Source organism: Siniperca chuatsi, linkage group LG1 (genome assembly GCF_020085105.1).
Source record: "Siniperca chuatsi isolate FFG_IHB_CAS linkage group LG1, ASM2008510v1, whole genome shotgun sequence".
NCBI lineage: Eukaryota > Metazoa > Chordata > Actinopteri > Centrarchiformes > Sinipercidae > Siniperca > Siniperca chuatsi.
Genome location: NC_058042.1, coordinates 5,024,798 through 5,047,346, shown reverse-complemented (window position 1 = coordinate 5,047,346; position 22,549 = coordinate 5,024,798). Strand labels below are relative to the sequence as shown.

The 22,549-nt window shown below is 40.3% G+C and overlaps 1 protein-coding gene across 4 annotated transcripts in view; it reads right to left on the bottom strand.

Annotated features, from left to right (window-relative positions):
- Window positions 1-22,549, bottom strand: part of mpped2a (metallophosphoesterase domain containing 2a) — a 71,488-nt gene that overhangs the window by 34,965 nt on the left and 13,974 nt on the right. For all 4 annotated transcript variants that reach the window (XM_044221367.1, XM_044221628.1, XM_044221542.1 and 1 more), the window contains exons 3-4: window positions 12,888-13,069; window positions 3,488-3,713 (exon numbers count right to left, since the gene is read on the bottom strand). In XM_044221367.1, coding sequence (XP_044077302.1) covers window positions 3,488-3,713; window positions 12,888-13,069 — 408 coding nt within the window. The remainder of the gene's footprint in view (window positions 1-3,487; window positions 3,714-12,887; window positions 13,070-22,549) is intronic.

Genomic DNA, 22,549 nt, shown 5'->3' with positions numbered 1-22,549 from the left:
AGAGTGGCTTTTTATTTTATTTTTAGCAAACAGCCTTTTAGAGCAGAAACAAGGAAAGTTGATTTCTTGTTAAAGTGAAAAGAAACAGAAGCCTTTTGATGACATTTTGTTTCTGTCGTTGACATTTTTCAGTTTGAGCTGGACATAACCGGTTCTTAAATGTTCACCAAGTTTTAAAATTTGTGGCATTTGAGGTTAAAAAAAACCCAAATGACTATTGGTTGGCATTTTCCTGTACACATTGTCATAAAAATACCCAATTTTCTATGAAAAAGGTAAAGGCATTTAGTCATAAAACTTAAATATTCTTGCAAGTTTTGCTAAATACACTGAGGTGGAGCATAACAAAGCACATTAACGCAACATATTACACTACAATGTTGAGGTACAGATAGTATTTCCAGTATGTGAGACTTTATAGTTTTACTCAACATTTCTGAAGAAAATATTATACTTAACTTCATATATTTGATTGCTGTAAATCACAAATTGCAGAGTAAAATTTGAAATGAAAACAGACGATGAGCTTATAGAACAAGATGCATTTCTAAAGTTGTAAACTACCCAACAGTATATGGAGTGGTTAGACCAAACACTACAATGACTCCATATATTGCAGACCGCTGAGGACTCGGAGGAGTTCGGCCACCCAGGCGAGGAGCTGGTGAGCTGTTGATGAAGTGAGGGGTCACTGCAGGGCTAAGTGAGACCTCACACTGGACAAGCAGGCCAGACCTCGGGCCACGATGGCATATGGGTGTGAAGGAGGTGAGGAAGCCGAGGAGGGGTGGGGAGGGGGGCCCGCCAAGCTGTCCACTCCACCTCTCACGAGACCCCCAGCTGTCACAACAGACACTTACCAGCCCTCACACTAAACACCCACCAGGGAGAGGGGGCAGCGTCCTTCCTCTTTCAAACAGAAGGATGGAAAAGAGGAAGGATGGAGGGAAAAGAGAGGGTAATCTCTTCTTCCTGCTGCTGTGATGTCTGAGGAATGCTGGGATCTACCCCCGCCTCCTCCTCGCTACTGTCCTCCGCCACTTCTGAAGCCAGGCTGCAAACCTGCTAATTATAGCAGATGAAGGTGTGACCTAAATAGCTATTTTAAGTCTGGAGCAGACTTGTGGGAACCACAGCGCAGAGAGCAGAGGGAGTCACAGCAGGACAGAGGAAGTTCCAACCTTGACCGTCACACAACAAAACACACAGCTGCAGTGCAGGCGAGCTGAGGTCAGACTGCAAATACTGTAAGACGACAGCGGTTCGGACTGAACTTCAGCGCTTTCTTTCAATTAGACTATCTAACCATGGTGACTGGGGCAAAGAGAGGACATCACACAGATGAGAATAAAGGATCATTAGAGACACACTACTGTATTGGCAAACTATCAGTTCTAACTATCACTATTACAATATTTTTAATTATTGGTCTTGGTCAGAATAAGTGACCAATAACTTCTGGTCTTGAGACAATATTTTTAATATTTTTTACAGACTAAATTGTTTAATGAAATAAAGTACGAGCAAAATGAGTTAATGGATGGAAGCAACTGTTCCAGCCCTACTTACTGTAATACAGGCAGGATGGCGATGGCTGGATGTACTCTAGGTTTCATGTGATTTATGTGGTAAATTTTAGCACGTTGGATTTATTTATGGTGTAGTGCGCATGCGCCAGCCCGCATGCGCCAGCCCGCATGCTGCCTGTTGCTGTAGCTTTGGATAATAAACTGGACTGGACCAAGAACACTCAGGCTGTTTACAGGAAGGGCCAGAGCCGCCTCTATTTTCTGAGGAGGCTGAGGTCCTTCAACATCTGCCGGACAATGCTGAAGATGTTCTATGAGTCTGTGGTGGCCAGTGCTATCCTGTATGCTGTTGCATGCTGGGGCAGCAGGTTAAAGGTAGCGGACGCAAACAGACTGAACAAACTGATCCGTAAGGCCAGTAACATTGTGGGGTGGAGCTGGACTCTCTGGCGGTGGTGTCAGAGAGGAGGATGCTGGCCAAACTACACGCCATCTTGGACAGTGTCTCCCACCCGCTCCATGACGTGCTGGCTAAACAAAGGAGCACCTTCAGCGGAAGACTCATCCCACCAAAGAGCACCACAGAGCGCCACAGGAAGTCATTCCTGCCTGTGGCCATCAAACTATTTAACTCCTCCTCTAAGGATTAGTCTGTTTGACCCTAGGTCACTAAACTGGACATTGAGCATTACATCTTAATAATAATTGTGCAATATTCTGTTTACTACTCAAGTGCAATATTAGTTTTCCCTTGTTAGTTTTTCTTATTACTGTTACGGATATACCTCAATTACTCTCGACAGTACATGCACCTCCGCTTTTACTATTATTTATTACATAATTAGTGACATTGTATTTATACTGTACTTCACCATCTACCAGTAAACCCACTTAGTTTATCTTATACTTATACCAACATGTTACTTAATTTATTTCTGACCTGTTTATAGTGTATAATATCGTTTTCTCCTGTGTGCACTGACGTAAAGAAGAGCTACTGGAACAAAGAGTTTCCCTACGGGGATCAATAAAGTATTTCTGATTCTGATTCTGATTTATCTCACTAGTTTTACGTATTTTATTATTTTTGTGTATCCTGTGATCAAGTCTGTGTGTGTGTTTTATGGTTCACCTGCCTGCAAGATGAAGTTCCCTGTAAAAACCTAAACTGGTGTGCATCAAATTCTTTCCAAGGGGCAAAACATTTTCTGTGTGTGATATAGATGTAAAAATACTGGATAGTGGTATTGCTTATAAAACAAACAAATAATCATATCCCTGGAAAACACTTTAAATACAGTCACAGAACTATCTGTTTCTTGCTTCAAGGTATAGAACCTATTCATGAACACAGGTTTCCATTTCTAACATTATAGTGTATGAAATTTTGATGTTTCTAAATAAAACTGCATGAGAACATCCATGAATATAGCAGTGATCTCAGGAGTTTTCTTCCATCATGACTACAAGTACTTTCTCTGCACAAACACTTCACTTTAAAAACACTCCCACCTGCCTCTGTTTGTCGAATACACGCAGCTTACACCCTTCCTCGACCAAACACACCCTCCCTCCCTGCGTTCTTTCCACACCTGAGAGTCTATTGACAGAGCGTCCCGGTAACACGCGTATCACTTAACCCCGTGTCAAAACACAGGTGTAACGTAAGCCCGGGGAGCAGGCGAGGGTCCTGAGCTCATAAAGGAATGTGCGAGCTGGGAAAAGCACCCAGCATGGTAGAGAGGCCCCTCACTGAGAGCGTACAGCAGAGTACAGAGTTACTGCAGGGAGGGGAGCTGGAAAACAGCCAGACACTGACAGAGGGGAAGGCACACCTTCACCTCAGGGACCCACAACACAACGAGACAGAACTGTGACTCAGCGGTTGTGAAAGACACAAGGTGATGAGAGTAGTTTTGGATGGAGGATAAAAGAAAGAGAACAGTTGGTGCTCTTACCATGGCGCCCCGTATATCCGGAACCCCTTTATGGTGACGTCCGAGTCCTGCAGGTACACACAGTTTGTGAGGAGCGTCTGGACATTGTCAAAGTCCTCTGGTTTGAGTTTGGAGACTGAGGGGAATCGGTAGTAATCCTGCTTGACCAGCTCGGCCATAAAGTCCTTATCAAAGGTCAGCTCGTGGTTCCCAGCGATCACCACCTTAAATTCGTACGGGAGGCCACCTAGAAAAGACAAGAGCAACCAGGGAGAGTGTGGTGAGCTGAAGTCCCATATCTGCAATCCACGTTAAGCTCAAATCCGATTCACTTTCTTCTCATACTCATAGGGTTTGTTAGACAAGAAATCTAACATTTTCTAATACCTCGGACCTGACCTGAAACAAACCATTTGCTGTACATGTGAACGTATAGCATATCAGGAACAACCACTCCACCACTATGTAGCCGATAATGACATTTTTATACACAAGCTGACTGAAGTGATGCGGACATAGAACTGAACTGAGGATGTTGCAGTTACATGGTATGAGTCTGCCCTACCAGGATGCTCAGTGTAACAATTTGAGCAACAAATTGACAATTCCTCCCCAATATTTGTTTGTTCAGAGTTAGTCAGCTGCTGAAACCATTTAGACAGCACTAGAACTCTCCAATCAACTCAAAGTGCCTACAGTTTTGAGTTTTTAAATCATAGTTGCACAAACCAATGTAGGCGCAGACCAATAAGCTCTGGTATAAGAAACTCTCTTTATGGATTGCAGCTACAGTGTTTTTCTGTAGCTGCAATCCATAAAGAAAGTTTCTTATATCAGAGGTGGACAACGCTAATGCGAGGTTAGTGTTTGATTGATAAATTACCAAACTGATTTGTTCACAAGTTTTGCATAGATCTTTCCCAAAGGTTTTAATATCCTGCGTCCTTCACTTCAGTTTCAGCTCCCTGTTAGGGCTGCATAACGTACTGTGTTTTTATTATTATAGCGAAATGAAGTTAATAATGAAATTATTAGCAAATATAAGCATCAAGACCATTCATACTGAGAAAAGTTTCTATCTGTTCTTTTAACAAATAAAGATTTAGACAAACTGTTAACTCAGCATACATACAAATTTGTTGCTTGATAAAAGTATTTCTGACTATATTTGTACATATTTTATCGCATGTTGTCAGCAAATCAGTAAAGGATATTATTGAGTGTGCGCTGAATCTGCAGGTTTTTTGGGGGATTTCATCACACTGCAAATAATTCTTTACACTGAACAAATTCTTCACACGTTCCATATTGTGCAGCTCTGCTCCCCTTCAAGGCAGAGCAGTATATTATAAAATTACAAAGGGGCTGAACTTTCTACCTGGTCGGTCTCTTTCTACAGAAACAGCAGGTTGTTCTAATATTTTGTACATGGAGCATACACTCCCTCTGTAGCTCCCTGTACACAGCTCAGGACTGGAGAGAAAACTCAGATAAGTGGAGGCGAAAAATACCCTCAATTCAGACAGTCAGAAAGGTTACAACCACAGCTGACGGCTCTGCTTGACCCCAGAACACCACCGTCCATCTCAGCAGACGCTGGGCAGCTGGGAAAAGCATGAACCTGAACTAAATAGAGAAGAACATCTATTACAATTCTCATCCCCTCATCTTTCAACTACTGCTGTGCCCTTTTCGCTCTCCTTTGTCGGGGTGATTTGTCCCGGTTCCCCTTCGCCATCAAGAAACTGACTTACTACTTTATTCCAGCCGATTGAGCACTCAACGAAAGGGTCTGGCCTTCATCACCCTTCCATTCTCTCTCTATATTTCTCTTTTTCCTCTCCTGGAGTCTGTTTTTTAGGCTTCCAGTTGAATTTGTTCCAGTTTTCCTTCCTTCCTTCCTGTCTATTTCAGCCTGCTCTGTAGGTTCTGTATAGACTAATCCGCAGGGTAATTTATGCATAGAGTTAACTGAACCATGGCCACGGGAAGACTGGGTGCTGCAGCACCCCCAACCCAGGAGATATCATTTATAATAAGACTGCAACTAACGATTATTTTTATTGATTAATCTGCTCGATTAACCTATTAATCGTTTGGTCCATAAAATGTCAGAAAACAATGAAAAACAATTTCCTATAGCCTAAAGTGCTGTTGTCAAATTGCTTGTTTTCTCCGACCAACAGTCAAAAACCCAAAGATTTTTTGTTTACTATCGATTAATACAAAGAAAAGCAGCAAATGATCACAAGTGAGAAGCTGGAACGAGGAAATGTTTGGCTGTTTTGCTATAAAGATTACTTAAATGATAAATCAATTATTAAAATAGTTGTAGGTAAATTTTCTGTCGATCAGCTAATTGATTCACCGATTAATTGTTTCAGCTCTAATTTAAAATATTTTGCATAGTTTCCCATAGTCTGCGTTGACGTGTTGTGGAAGAATTTGAACAACAATTTACAATATTTTAAGGACCCAATATTGCACTGTCATGTGTTTTTGTTTTATGAACTGAATGCAGTTTCACAGACAAACACTGTGTTGGATTGATCACAGTCAGCAATCAACACTTCCAACAGATTAAGGTAGCCTGTGTGAATGTTACTCTAAAGACTAGTAGGAAACTGGCTCTGACATCCGTCTGAACTCCTTCAGATGAATGTGTAGTGCTGGGTAGCTGACATTACTTTGGTAGCTTTTAATTATAAATGAATTAACAATCCATGTTTTCTGCATTGTATTCAGGTGAAATATATATCAATAAAAACATCTCAATCTTTAGGGCCAATGTAACAGAGGCTTGTGAATTCTGCTTATGGTTTTTTTGAATGGTTTAAGTTTATTGTCGGAGCAGCTGATAAGAGCACGACTCAGCTGGTTTTTGGTGATTTGCAGGTGTGAAGACATCTAGGCGTCTGATTAAACTGAACTTGAGAAGTTAAACTGAGTTGAGAAATTAAAGTTTAGAGGTCTAGATTACACATATCCTTTGCATATATCCTTTGCAACTGCATTTTGGCAGCAAGAACTGCACCAAAGTGAGATGCCTACATCTACCTACAAGCTGGACTTTGACTGACAGGAAGGTATTCAGCTCACCAACATCAGCTGATACCCCTTTTTTCGTGAAGTGCTTTTGTCCGTTTGTTCCTCTGCTCCATATTGCTCTGGCCAGTAATAGCAGAAGGTTATGATGCGCGCCAAGAGGACAAATTGAATAAAATGGTGAATAAAGAATCCAACAAAATGTATTTGTCTAATAAAAATGCTTTTGAATCATGACAGTAAGTGAAAGAAAAAATATAAGCGCACTGTTCAATTTTGCAGTGGTGAAGTTCACAACTGGAAATAAAACTAATAGAAACAGAATAGAATATAAATTCAGTCAAGACACACCGGCTCAATGCAGCTAGATAAAAAATTCCACCGCATCCGTCTAAAGTGAAAGTGAGAGAGAGCGAGAGAGCGAGAAGTTCTCTAATGCTGAAAATGAAAGAATCATGGTTCCCCGGTCTATAGGTTTCATTCCCGCTACTCTAAATTAGCTCTTGTCGCATCTCAGGATCATAAATTCCAGTCTAACCTTATATGAGAGCGCCGTCTCTCAGTCCCCCAGCACTCTAACTGGATCACACATCCATTTACACACACACACACACACACACACACAACCCAAAGCGAATCATCCTCTCCACCACAACCAGGCAGGGAAAAGGTGGGGAAAACATAATTACCATCAAACAACTCCGTCTCCATTACTCTACTGGGAATTTCTACTGCTTTTTATTGCTACCGTGACAAATCTACCAGAGGGTTGGTGGAGTGATACACTTAGATTTATTTTTTATTCTTCACCCACAAAGAATAAAAAAGACAAAGAAAATCAAAACGAAACTCTGTGCAGAACAAGAACTATGTGTGCATACCTTTCAAGAAGGCTGACTTACATTTGTATAAGATTTAAGAACATTCAAAACATTTCAATTAAAGTGTTTTTCACAGTGCAATACTAAAAACACATTCTTTCCAACCAGGGTAAACAGGAGTTTAATATAAAAAAAAATCATATTCTACATGACAACTTAAATTTATGAGGTGAGTATCTCAGAAAATTAAATTCTCCTCAAAATTACTCTTTGAGGAAATATGATGGAACCAAATCAACACGTCTTCCAATTAGTGCAGAAGCTGGGGAATATGCACTAGTTTTGTAAAACAAGCCTTTACTCATCAATCAATCAATTTTTAGATATTTGAAAGATGTTGACCTAGAGGTAAAAATATGCAAAAACAAAACCTGCAAAGAAAAACTTTTAAAAGCCAAAATAATTAACAAAAGTTTGTCAGGCTGCTCAGAATACAAAGAATCAAATAGTAGAAACTTTCTCCCTCACAGTTATAGAATGGACCAAGTTTGTAAATTAGACTGAAGTAAAGCTTTATTCAGATTACAACACTACACTGTAATCTGACAATATGTATTCGCGGCATTCAATCAGAATATTTAGAAATACTTTATTTCTACTCATTTGTTCAAACACATTGTTTCATTAAGACGCTGACATTCAGTGATGGACAGAGTCTGTCTGTCCACTAATCAGCATTAAAGGATAATTCCACTGTGATTTGAATTTTGTTTTTAGAAAATGTACGTAAAGTCTAAGGTGAAGTCATCAAATGTCCTGCTTTGTCCAACCAACAGTCCAAAGACCAAAAACACTGAAAGAGGACTGAGAAGCAGAAACTGGGGAATTTCTGGCATTTTTGCTTAAGTGATAATCAAAATAGTTGCCAATTATTTTCCTGACGATCGACTAACAGATTAATCGACTGATCGTTTCAGCTAGGTGTAAAATGTTACCACTATAAATGACATCAATGTATGTTGTTTTGGTACTGTATGTAAGGGGAAGGGGTTGTTTATGGTTTGTGATTACTTGATTGGACTGTGCTGTGATCTTCAGTGATGTAAAACAGGAAGTGAACAAAACCTTCAGCTAGTAGAAGACTAGACTAGAGAGCTTAGTTCTCACTGTTGAACACATATAATCAACTCCTGTATCTACACACATTACACATCTGAGCATAGACACAGACACACACACACACACACACACACACACACACACACACACACACACAAACAAGCTACAGAGGCCTCTGGGAGCAGCTTAAAGCAGCAGATCAGAGCTGGTGCTCTACCATCAGAAAGGCTGCGTCGGGGAAAGCCCGTTCCTCTGCATCGATCTCCAATGATTTCCTTCAACAGGCCAAACCGCTGCCTCCTCCAGAGTCTGAGAGGAGCAGACGAAGTAGGCCGACAGGGAGGAGGGGCAGTAGAGGAGCACAAACACACCGCTCAGTTTACAGAAGCTTTAAATCTACAATAACAACCTCATCCAGCTATTTTGACAATTTTCACAATTTCAATTCAACTAGTTTCTACCTGCTGCAAAACATGTATACTGTTAAAATTCCTCCCTGCATGAAATTACTTTCTGCCTTGTAAGCCATATTGCAAACATATACATTTACATCGATGTATGCTTAACGGGTGATAAGTGGTTCATACTTTCGGGAAATGCTAAATGATATTTACATTATGTTTCTTTAAAAAAAATCCCTGGTTGTTATAAATGTGGAACTGGTTCTGATTACTTAACTCTACTGCAGAGTTTCATATAAGTCACAGTGGAATTATAACAGCCAATTCTCTGTTTCCTCATGTAACATTTAATGCCCAAAAGACCATAAAATACTGTACTTTACATGAAAATCCAGTGACTGTTACAGGAAACAATGCATTTTTCAAAGAATACTTCAAGTTGGACCAGAGGGCAATCATGTAAATGACAACCATTGATGACGACAGAAAATATGTGTAACTTTCAAAAGACATGAGTGGACTCAACCTACAACTGTAAAAACCCCATCTGCTTTTCCTGAGACGCGACAGTTGCATCGCGGCATGTTTAAGGTTTAAGCGTGTCTGAGCAGTCATTCCGTACATTGCAACCCTCATCTTTCATCCAGAAAAACATCAAATTATTGAAACAATATGCCTTCAAAATGGCATTTTTCCATGTGACTTTGATCACGCTGCCATCTCTCGACCTCCATGTCAGTATCTCTCTGCCTTCATCAACAACAACACAAAAAACGGCCTTGGAGGGAATATCGAACCTTTCACATGCACTTGCGTTTTCTTTATTAGAGCCCAATTTGTATGCAAAGCTCACACCAGCTCTGTAAAAGCCACAATATAAATAAGCTACATTTTCTCAGCAGTCTGTCCTCCAAACCGCAAGAAACAAAAGATACCGACGAAAACAACACGATCAAAATGTTTTCATTGACTTAAAAGCTTTTAAACTTTACCATCTGACTTTGTGTAAAAAAATAAATAAAAAAAGATTAGGATTTTGCCAATACGGGTATTTGAAGACAAGATGGACCAGTTTTTGTGAAGGTAATGATTATCTTTAAATTTGACCAATATCTGTAATATAAGTCCATGTAAACTCTATATTCCGACTAATGTTATGACTTTTCTGGTGAAATTACAGCTTTAATCTCTATGTTACGACTTTTTTCTAAAACTTATAACTTATATCTCATAATGGTTTGACCATTTTTCCAAAAATATTATAACTATACCACTATTCCCATATTATTATTACCTTTTCTTGTGAAATTACAGATGTATTCTCATAATATTTTTTCTAAAAATATTACAACTTTATGAAAAATCCTCCCACCCCGAGAGTTTGAAGCTCCACTCACAACCTTCAACAGGACAGAACGCAACTTCACTGAGCCATTTTCCACTTTGCTCTGCATCGATTCCCCATTTTGGCCGATATTGCTGTTTTCACCCTGTGCTTAACAAAGTACAGCCACACGCACACCAACACACAGATATACACACACTTGACGTAGCAGTCTGTGTTGATGGATGGAGGAGTTTGACTGAAAAGCTGACCAGTGTGTCCTCCTGGTGCTGCCAGGTGCTGTATTGGCGGTGACACAGCAGAAAACAGAGGGGAAAGAAATGGGACATGCCTGAATGTGTGTGTGTGTGTGTGTGAGTGTTCACCCTTTGTATATGTTTGTGTGTATGTGTTTGTCTCAGGAGAATTAGCACCCAGCACCTGGCAGTACTTTAAAGAGTCAGCCAGGCAAAGTGGGTGCACTACTGTCGCTGCCCAACAACAAATCACATACACAATTCATAAACCTGAAACTTAAGATTTTTGAGGTTGACAGTGTGTTTAAAACTATGTAAAGAGAATATTGAGTTTGCTGACTCATTTTGTCAATTTTGCAAATATATATAATACACTGCAAACCTGTATTAGCATGCAGCAGTTATTAGATGTTCAAATCTTAATGTTTTGACCATAAAAAGCTCAAAACTCACTTTCACCCTTTCAAATCTTTAATTTTGTTGTGAGCTGTGAGTGTGATTTTACCTAGTATCCAAGCCTCCACACACTCGCCCTCATGTTTGTCCAATGGCGGGGAACAAGTTTTTAGTTGTAGTAGTTGCAGTTGTAGCATCTAACCACGTGAGGAGGAAGAAGAGATTCAACCATTTCAGTGTGGACTGTAAAACAATCCCAAAAACACTGATGTGAATGGAACCCTGGTTCTCACATAAATAGTGGTTTCAGATCTGCATTAGTCTGAACACAGCCTCAAGTTTAGATATTATTATATCTATTATTATTTATACAAAAAGACGTGAAAGAGCAGGCGGCAGCGAGTTTGACAGGCCCGTGCATGCAGATTGAGATGGAAGCTATGTTATTTAGCTAAATTCTGCTGAAAATATGACTGTTTGAACATACTGACGGACCTTCGAGAAGTGGATTATGCTGCAGTTGTGATTTGAGAAGTTTCCGACTTTTTTTGGGAGATTTTGTTTTGCTGTGAAAACTGGATCGATGTTGGAATCCACTGTAACTGCTGTGAATACAGACTGACTGCAGCTGCTGTCGTCTTTAGAGACGCAAAACTGCACCTTTCAGCCACCTTTCACCTCTACAGGGGGTGAGTGTTTGACTTTGAGAGTACCACTTTAAGCTTAGGGGTTTACATTTTTTTTTAAAGCTAAAATAGTTCCCACTCTGAAACAATGAAAATATGACTCTTTCAAAAAGTTTTCTTCTACACTTTTGACACTCTATAGTTGTAATTATTCACTGTTTAGTCTAAGTCTAACAAAGTGAACTTAGTTTTCATCATGGTTAAATGAGAAACATTTTCACTAGAACGGTATCCTTCCCTCCCAGTAGAAAAGTAAAAGTATGTCTTGAGTCAGCATTGAACATGGATTTTGAAGGCAAATGTTGCTGCCAATCTCAGATCATCAATTCCCTTTTATGCTTTTTCAACATCAAACCACTTCCTGTATCTTGTGATGTGTCCTCCGTCATCCTCTTTTCCACTTTCCATCCACTTTTTTGTGCCTAGGCCAGACGATTGAGAGAAAAGTGAAGAGGTGTGTTCAGATAGAACACAAAGTGAATTGTCCCCTCGGCTGCTGGATTGTTTTGGCAGTCCTTATTTAGGTGTAACTAGCTAGCATCATGCACACCAATTTTGTGTGGGGGAACTCATGAGAAACTCCAGTTCTTCCAGTAATTTCCTTCAGTGTCTCTCCTTTTTACTTGTCTCCGTATGTTCATGAACTGGAGTTATAGGGCTTCGGGACACGCACAAATTTCCCCTTGAGTTTAAATATTTTCATTTCATGCAGACGTCTTTCGATTGACTTTATATACAATCGCAATGCCTCTAAAATTTGCTTTGCGTTCAGTCTCGTAGACTGTCTTTTAGACATTGTGCTCCTACCGTTAAATTTCAGGAGGTTGTTTTGTCTCACCTGCTTAGGGCTGATGAACAGGCAAGTACAAACGATTGAAACAGACAAAAGAATTCAAATGTCTTAAAAGGTTAAAGGCTAGTGTGGTGGGTGGCACTTATTGATTTATGCACTTTGTGAGAGGGAATCTAAGACTGTATGTGTGGGTTTTTTTATGTGTGTGAAACATGACTACATTAGAGGGACGGGGTTAGTCCCTTCAGCTCCCGCCTGGAGGGACTAGAGATGAAACACTGGCTGCTGGAACACACATACACACACAGCATGGGGCCACAGAGAGAGGTCAAAGGTTAACAGAGCCAGGGTGTTAGGTCAGAAGGGTTAAACTGGACACTTTAGCACAGCATTTGTGAGGTCAACAAGGGGGAGGGGGGTCATTGTGTGGTCCAGTTACTGGTTATGCATGCAACATGTCTCGTGTCCTTGCCCGTCACCCTGCTCACGAGAGCCTGTGCATGTCAGTTGTGTGAATGTGAAAACAATGCGTGCATCCAGCAGCGTGTGGATGAATGTGTGTCTTAAGCAGCTTAGTACCTAGCCAGTCGTTGAACTTCTTAACCTCGGAGGGCAGGCCCAGCTCGGTGAAGTCACCCATGTGCAGCAGCACGTCGCCGTAGGGCATCTGGATGCCGTCTGTACGCGAGTGTGTGTCTGACACACACACAAACCTGGTGTGTCCTGCTGGCTTGGGAGTGTCATAAGGAATGGGGTCCACCCTGAAAAGACAGAGACACAGAGGGAGCTGTTGAGAGACAATGAGCCTTTAACTCTACGTCATGACAAACTGTCACATTTACCTCAATAATGAGACAGTTACCAAAGTATTTTGCAATTCATCAGTGGTGGCTTCTTAATTCTGATATATTTATTTAGATTAATTATATTCTGACAAGTTAAAGATTCTAATCTTCTGGATTGTGGGATAATTGGTTGAACTCAAGCTATTCATTATGTCTTTTATTTATTTACTGAAAACTGTAATATAGGGCATCCTAGTAGCCTTGTGATTAAGATGCACATCATATGATCACAACATTGCCTGGTTTGAGTTACATGGCATCCCCCTCTCCCACGCCATGTTGCCTGTCTGTCTTTGCCGTCGCTTTCAATAAAGGTTAGAAAACATAAACCGTAAAAAACAAAACGAAAAAGAAAACTGTAATATCAGTGACTTATGCATTGCTGGGTCGAGATGTATAATGTCGGTGACTCAGTTTCACTGAACTCAGTCCAGTTTGTCCAGCCCTAATTAGGATTGTTTCTTTACCAGGGCTTGTTTTCCTCCCTCAAAAGCCGACGTGTTTCTTTGAACAGTATTAACAGCTTCACGTACCAAGATAATCAATGACTTATACCTGTTTTACTGTGTTGAATTAACTGTTTTCATATCAGTGCTACATTTTGTTATGCTTTAATCTGTAAATCACCTGACACAACAAGAAGAGTCTCTGCCTGGAAATACTCCCATAACAACCTGCTGCCTTACAAACTGCAGTGAATTTCATATTATGTTTGAGTACTGTATTTAAACACGAAAACTGCAACCACATGAAATATGCATTATAAAATTATACTGTGAAAATGTAAATCAGAGAAACATAAACAGGCTGTAACTATAAACAACTGTGTTCTCCTTTTAAACAACTCATGAGAAAGTATACAGTAGATTTCTCTACTGAACCTACTGAAACAAAGTTGTTAGCAAATATTTTAGTTTGCAGACATTTTACTTACTTTACACCTTAGCTGTGACTTTCTCATAATCCCTATGGCCAGCCCACACTGCACAGCTTGATGCTATCAATCTAAAAAGTGTTCTAAGAAACCGATTTCTTACCGATCATATGACACTGTCAACTGTCAGTAACATTAGATTCCATGTTATCAGAATCACCAACAAAAAGACCAAACTCCACTGATCTTGCAAGCAATGACATTTTCCAATTATTCATGAGATGTCTGCCCTTGGTTTTATTTAGTCATTTTATAATTTTTTAACATTATTCTCTGTAAAAAAAAATAGTTGCAATTCAAAGAATATGCCCTTTTCCCTCTTTGTGATATTTTAAAAGGTGTACTCGATCCAGAAGCATATTTTTAGGAAATGTATGCTAATTTCATACCAGATAGCAGAAGGGGGAACTTGAACCTTAAAAAGACCATTTGTTGTGCAAAATAAATTTGAAAAAGAAGCGAGGAGACATTACAACAGTGAAAAATGTGTAGTTTGGGCTGGAAAACAACCAGCGCTTGGGTTGATTTATGCACACAAGGAGGGCAATGGCTGTTTTGTGGCATCAGATTGGCTAAAGAGCCAGTGAATTAAGGCATGTCATGTCCTTTCTATCCATTATCTAAAGAAAACCCACTTAGACCCAAGTCTGGCTGGAAAAAGCCTTTTCTTCAGCCTTTTTGCTCGATGTAAGCACGTCTGTTAAAAAGGAAGAAAAACTTGCACTTTTTTTCTGACTGAAAGCAAAGAGGGAAAAAAAATCTGTAATTGAAGTCTACAATGTGCAATCTTCCAGCACTCTGCCACTAGACCATTATTTCATTAGAAGGGATGTCACTCTGTCGACAACATCAGACACATAATCAACACTGCAATCTTCAACCTGACAAGCACACACACACACACACACACACACACACAGGGTTAACTCGCATGTGTGCGCAAACATGGCATGAAACCAGCCACAGAAGTAGATGAAATCAAAAGGTTTCAGACTGGAAAAGATGTCATTAACAGAGATGGAGAAAATCGGCACCTCGGCACAAAAGAAAATCTTATTTAGGGGGGGGAGGGGGCGGGGCAACATTGCATTTGAGGAGTCTGATTTGGGAAGCAATTTTCCTATTTCTAAGCTTCACAAACAGCCAGGAATCTGTTGATGTTCTGTTTTTGAGTTGAACAGTCATCTGCAAAGTCTTGTTAGTGGTAGGACAACGGTGGACAAGCTGGTCACCGTCGGTAGCGTGTAGCCACTGTATGTGTCAGAAGTCTGTAGTAGGGGTGGGCAATCTGGATAAAATCTTCTATCATGATATACAAATGGGTGATAAACAACATTAGGTTTTTCGGTAAGGTGTTGGTTCACCATGAGCCCCCTGAACAGCTTCAGTGATCCTTGTCATAGATTTGTCAAATTTCTGAACTCTACTGGAGGGATGAACACCATTCTTGCTCAAGATATTCCCTCATTTCGTGTCATTGTGATGGTGTTGGAGAGCGCAAAACTCCAATAGCTGTTCAACCGGGTTGAGAGCTGGTGACTGTGTAGGCCATAGAAAATGATTCACATAATTTTCACCAAACCATTCAGGGACCCCTCCTGCTTTGTATCGAGGCATTTGGATGCGTAATGTTCCTACATTCATTTATTTAAGTTTTTCCTTTTTTGTCACCCATCTGTATATTGTGATTTATAGTAGTATTTTCTGAAAATTCAATTGGAATCTGTTGTTGTTTTTGGCCAAGTCTAATCACCATTTGTAGTCACCATCTGTGATCAGTAGCCACTGTCTGCAGCAGCAGCTGCATACTTGCTGCCTCCTGAGTCCCAAAGGAGTGTCTTGTTTCTGCCTCTGCAAAACTGGATGAACTGGAAGCTGCGAGGCAAGACGAGGGTGCTCAAAACCTGACAGCACTGCCTGAAAAAAGCAGCACCCTCCTTCATTTGAATGAGGCAGCTCTGTTGACGCAATGGGGGTGCCAACGCAGAGGGCTCTGACGATAAAATGCAGGGTCATCCGTCTAAAAAGTTTAACCTAGCACAAAATTTTGGACACCATATTTCTACTGTTTATGTTGCAACAAAAAGATATTATTGCCACTGTGATAACTTTCCAGAGCAATAAAATCCTTCTACACATTATTAACCGCTGTGCAGTGTTTTGGTGTCTGATAAGCCTTCAAACTCATGGATCTGTAACTCAAATTGGAGTAAGCACAAAATTTACTGTGTAGATATACGAAACTCTGATACAGCTCAGAACTAATCCTCCAAAAGCCACAGATTCATTCTGTGATTCATTTTTAATGAACACTGATCAGCCTCCAATCAGTCGGAGCAAGGCTAGTAGACAGAATTTGTAATCTCAGTCTGTAGTCTCTGGTCTATAGCTTGTTGTCTGTACTTCAGTCTTCAGTTTGTAACAAGAAATCGTAGAATCTAATCTGTTGCCTGTGGCTTGTATTTTCTCGTATAGCCTACAGTCAGTAGTATTTGGTTATTGGTCCCGTCCCTCCTTTAAAGCTCTTCTACAGCTTCAGCTGGAAGATCTCAGCTTTGCTCTGAGACACTGGAGCAGAGCGAGCTTCTCCGTTACCCAAGCAGTCCTGAACTCCATATTAAAACACACTGGACAAAATGAAAAACTAGCTACAGAGATAATGATATTTACTATTGACTGTGTGCAGTAAATAAGTCTCTGTGCTCCTACATACATACACACACACACACACACACACACTTTAACTGAAGCCAGCAGACCAACACATACATTGCAGTGTAGCTGGTGATTAGATTTGGTGCTCTGTGGTGCCTGGACGTCATGCAGCTTTACAGGATTCGACAGTTCTCGTCATGGAGAAATGTCGAGTGCAGAACCACATGGGATGACAAAACACACACACAAATATACATATGCACACACACACAAGTGTGCATATTAAAACAAAGCCAGAAGAAAAGCAACCTCCATCTCCTCCCCTTTCCTTTGAGATTTAATCCACCCTGAGAATGTAAGTAAATACCAGCAGCCCCTATCAATTAGAACAGGCCCGGGCCAAGAAACCTTCATGATAATGCTGCATAGGTCTCACACAGAAACACACATACACACAAAGAGAGAGGGCCCCTGTCTTTCCTGTTAACACATGACTGTATAACAATCCAGAGGTTCATTAGTAATATATACAGGAGTTCAGCAGTGCAGCAGAGGCCTGTGACCTATTGTAAACGGAGACAGTGAAAATTAAAAAGGCTTTTTATGCTCCAGCAGCAGGTAAAAGAATATTCTCCAGTGACGGACTGAACTGTGTTAGCATGGAGGTTCGTGTTAACATGTCTGAGCTTCGGCATGACATCAGAGGGTAGACTGAGGAGGGAAAAGAGTGGGGGAGAGGAGAAATGCTAATGCGCTCGAGGAGGGCAGGAGCACACTCTCAAATCCGCCATGACATTGGAGCTGACACAAAACCGAGGTCTGTGGCAGCAGAAATATCTGCTGGATGAAGAAACGTCTGTGATCCTTCAGCAGAGAAACCTCAATGCATCAACTTCTCCTCACCTACAGCTGCAACATCACAGCAGAAATTAGCTTTAACATCTTTGCTCAAAACCATGATTGTTAATCACAGTTATATGTATCCATTTTAGGAAACAAAATGATATTATTGCACTTCTGCAACTTAACATTCATTTTCACTTTGATCATAAAGTGCAGTATTTCTTGAGCTAACACCAGCCAAACAATCCTGTTTTTATTCTTACTGTCATGCTCTTGTTGTGTTTTTAATTACAAAATTCACAGATGCTGTTCCACATTTGGGAACAAAAGCAATTTTCATTCATCAAGCCAATTTGTTCTTTTTCACTGTGCATGTTCTGTTTCTCAAAAAATGTCGGATTTCTGTGCTGCTTTAACATCTGAAGTAATTCCTCAGATACAAATGTTACTGGGCAAATTCAACAAGGACTTTTATGTGAATTGAAAATTACACACTTCAAAATCATTTTATGATGTGATCATTAGCATTAGAGCCTTTAGTAATAATATAAAAGAGCCTGAAGCCTCCATAAATCACATAAATAGCATATTTATAATAATGCTAAAATAAGACTGCCAAGCTTGAGGTGCTTTGCCCTAAAAATGCTTGCAGATCAAGCACAAAAGGTAAATTATTACATTTACAAACACAACAAAATCCTGGAAAACTGGATTGAAAACGTACAGTTATTGGTTTCATGTGTAATATAGAAGAGAGTAACAGTGAGAGAAGTATAAATCAGCGTAGGAGAGACAGAGGGAGGGAGGGAGGAGTGCTCTCTGATGTCTGTAGGAGGATAATCAATTTGACGGAGCACACTTGGCTCTGTGGCCTTTTGGAAAAACACACAAGTAAACGGGGTCAAAGTTCAGCCTGAGCTTGCTTCTTCAAACGTGACACTTTACTCGCAGCAGATAAGAAGGTCGCCATCTATGTCACTCTCTGACTCGTCGAGCTCTTTAAGGAAACCACATAATCATTGTGACTGATTGCAACACTTCCTCAAGTTTTTTCTGAAAAGTCTTCACTGCATCCAAAACAGGCGGTGGCTGTTTGCTGCGCGGCCAAAAACCTGTCCAGCTAAACAGCTCTTATCATACATTTCAGTATTAGTTACATTTAAGCCCTGCTATCCATCACAAGAGATAACTTCATGTATACCTCTAATGTGTTAATAAGACCTGACCAAAGGAACCATTGCAGAACTAATCTTGCAATGATTTCAACTGTGAAATCCACCATTTTATAAAAAAAAACAAAGAAAAAACAAAAAACAGAGACATTAGGCAGGTGAGACTGTAAATCCTAAGGAGTCTTTAGTTGAGACAGCACTGCTATCTAAATATTACCCATGTTTTTCCTCTCTGAATGTGTACACACCCTTTGTCAACCATCTACATCAACTCATTGAGCTCTTATACTTAAAACTTAAAATTTTAAGGGATGTGTTTGGATGTACTGAGGTCAGCCCTGTAACATTTTTGTTAACTGATCTGCAGACAAATGTTTGTTGTATTTGGAAAAGAAAAAAATTGTTTTCATCTATAGAAATTGTGTTATTCCACACTCCATTATACTGTACAAATGCTATAAATAGTATATAATGTATATAGTTAATATAACAGGGAGCTCTACAGTATTTTGTATATACACACTACACGGCAAATGGTAAATGGACTGTACTTTTATAGCGCCTTTCTAGTCTTTCTGACTACTCAAAGTGCTTCAAAAGTATGTGAACAATCAATAAAACAATGTGAAGTCGAACACCTGAACATTACACCAATATGTCATCCCAAAACCATGGGCATTAATATGCTGCTTTTACAGCCTCCAGTCTTGTGAGAGACGCTGGAACCTGGCTGCAGGGATTTGCTCCCATTTTGCAACAAGTTGATGGCTCAGGTTCGGTGTTCCAGCTCATCCCAAAATTATTGAGATGGGGTTGACTCTATGTCAAGTTCTTCCACATCAAACTGGGAACTTTGTGCATGTGGATATTGTCATGTTGAAACAAGAAAGGGACTTCCCCAAACTGTTGCCACAAAGCTGGCAGCACACCATTGTCTAAAATATCACTGTATGCTGTAGAATTAAGATTCCCCTTAACTGGAACAAAAATAAATCATGAAAAATAGTCGAAGACCAAAAGTGCACAAGTATGTGGACAGGGGTGTCCACAAATCTTACTTACTTGTAGTGTAACATAGTATATTAAGACTGGGATGAATATTCTAACCCCCTTAAAGTCCTGGCAGGGTTAATGGGGTCAACGACCTCTGAGCTGCCCACTTGTCTCAGACAGAAACACATCATCACAATCACAGTCTTGTCCGGGTGTCTGTCCATTTTATACCTGCCGCCACCTGCTACCTTCCTGCTCCTTCATTGTTAATGGAGTCGTCCTGCTATTGATTTATCATCAATAAGGCCACCAGCGGGGACATAGCCACCTAAAACAACCAGGGTCAAAGGGGGAAATGTAGAAATACACTGCTAATCAACTACAGCTGACCTGTCCATACATGACAAACAGGATCAAGACTCACTCACTAGTTCACAGGCCATCAGAAAGACAAAGCTGGAGTCAACCTGACTCAATAGGCAGTGACTTTGTGTGTGTGCAACTGCAAAGACAAATATAATTCATTCATTGTATGTTGACTATTTCACACACCACATGCAGCACAATTAATCATCCTCAAAATACCATGATGCAATCCTGTTAATTTTGCAATTAAGGGGAAACAAAATCCAAACCTACATGGCCCTTTCTTATGGTGGAGTCATGAACACTGATCTTAACTGAGGCAAGTGAGGCCTGCAGTTCTTTGTACGTTGTTGTGGGGTCTCTGAATGACTGAAGAAGAACAAAAATGAAGACTTTGGAGTGGGCTAGTCAAAGTCCTGACCTGAATCCTATTGAGATGCTGTGGCATGACCTTAAAAAGACAGTTCATGCTCGAAAACACTTCAATGTGGCTGAATTACAACAATTCTGCAAAGATGAGTGGGCCAAAATTCCTCCACAGCGCTGTAAAGGACTCATTGCAAGTTATCGCAAACGCTTGATTGCAGTTGTTGCTGCTAAGGGTGGCCCAACCAGTTATTAGGTTTAGGGGGCAATCACTTTTTCACACAGGGCCATGTAGGTTTGGATTTTGTTTTCCCTTAATAATAACAACCTTCATTTAAAATCTTTTGCAAAAGCATTTTGTGTTTACTTGTGTTATCTTTGACTAATATTTAAATTTGTTTGATGATCTGAAACATTTAAGTCTGACAAACATGCATAAAAATAAGAAATCAGGAAGGGGGCAAACACTTTTTCACACCACTGTATATACTGCACCGTACAAAGGTTACCGTTCGGTCATGATTTTAATATTCATGACCAGCAGTTCTCATCCAGTCAAACAGAATTTCCATGACATCTTGCTTCCTGAATTTGACACATTTCAGTGTGTAACAGGATCAGGAGAGAGGTTGTTTTTTTTAGTACACAACCACAATGTTCAAGAAAGAGGAAACTGTGTCATGGAATTACTGCCTGGAAATGTTAAGTTTGCTTCTGGTAGCATGGTGTTACCACCAAAAATATGTTTTTAATGCTTGAAACGATTTGTCAACTAATACATGAATTGATTAACAGAAAATGTATCAACAACAAGTCATTTAACAAGAAAGAGGCAAAACATTCTTTGGTTCCAGTTTCTCAAATGTGAGGATTTGCAGATTCATTGTTTTACTTTGGTTTGTTTCTTATAATTTATATCAGCATTTTTCACTATTTCTGTTTGATAGTCGATGCCAAATATCACAATGCAGACAATCAGTTACCAAAGTTAAAGTTAGTTTCTTTGTGACTTAAACCTTTCTTATTGAACTGAGCAGGATGTGCTGACAGAAAGAAGACTATTTCTAGACAAAACACAGCTTTGATGACCAGAACTAAAATCACAGCAGCTGATTAATGACTGTTAATGGACCTCTGTACTTCACCGCCTCCTTGTCGAACTTCACAGCAAAGACTGTCAGAGAAAATTTGATGTTTGCGTGTCCACTACGCTAAAAGAATAGTACATTTCAAAGATAATCACAGCTGAAATGGAGACAAAATAGCTACTGTTCTTCCACTGAGCTCACACTGTCTTTATTGCTCTTTCAGGAGAAACATCAAAACACAATGCTCCCCATTTCCTCTGTCTATAACCTCTGCATCAGTTCCCCTCCCCCGCCAATAGACTCTCTCACACACACACACACACACACACACACACACACACACACACAAACAAACCCACCGCTCACTCATCCACGGTGCAATACCATTTTTCTGAGAGGAGCAGAGAGAGCGCCTCTCTTATCTTCTGCATTTCAGCTGTCTGCGCTAATTCAATAAACTTCAGAGGAACAAAATGAACACAGGAATAACAGAGCGGAGGGTGGTGGTGGTGGTGGTGGGGTGCACAAGGGAGTGGAGAAAGAGGCAAAGGTGGGAGACAAGAACAAGCAAACAAGAAAAGCCAACAGGAAATAAGGGGCAAAAGCACAAAGAGAATATAGATGCAGAATGATGGAAATTCAAGAGAGGAAGGAAAAAATTAAAAGAAACACAATACACTGTAAAAAATATTCAAATGCAATCAGAGATTTTAAATAATGGTGAATGATGGCCTTTTGCCTTGATGCCTCCCCCCTCTCTCCCCCTTTACTCCATTTGTTCAGGCAGTGTCCGTCCTCCTCATCCCTCCCATAATAGCAGAGTAAGGCACACAAAGCCTGCGTTGGAATATCAGCACCAGAGAAACCTTCCGGCACTGCGCTGGGAAATAAATTGCTTCTGCTAATGCCCCTTTCATTATGGCACAGCCCTTAATTGTGCTGCTGACAGTCTGCCTGGCTGCAGGGCTGATGGGAGGAA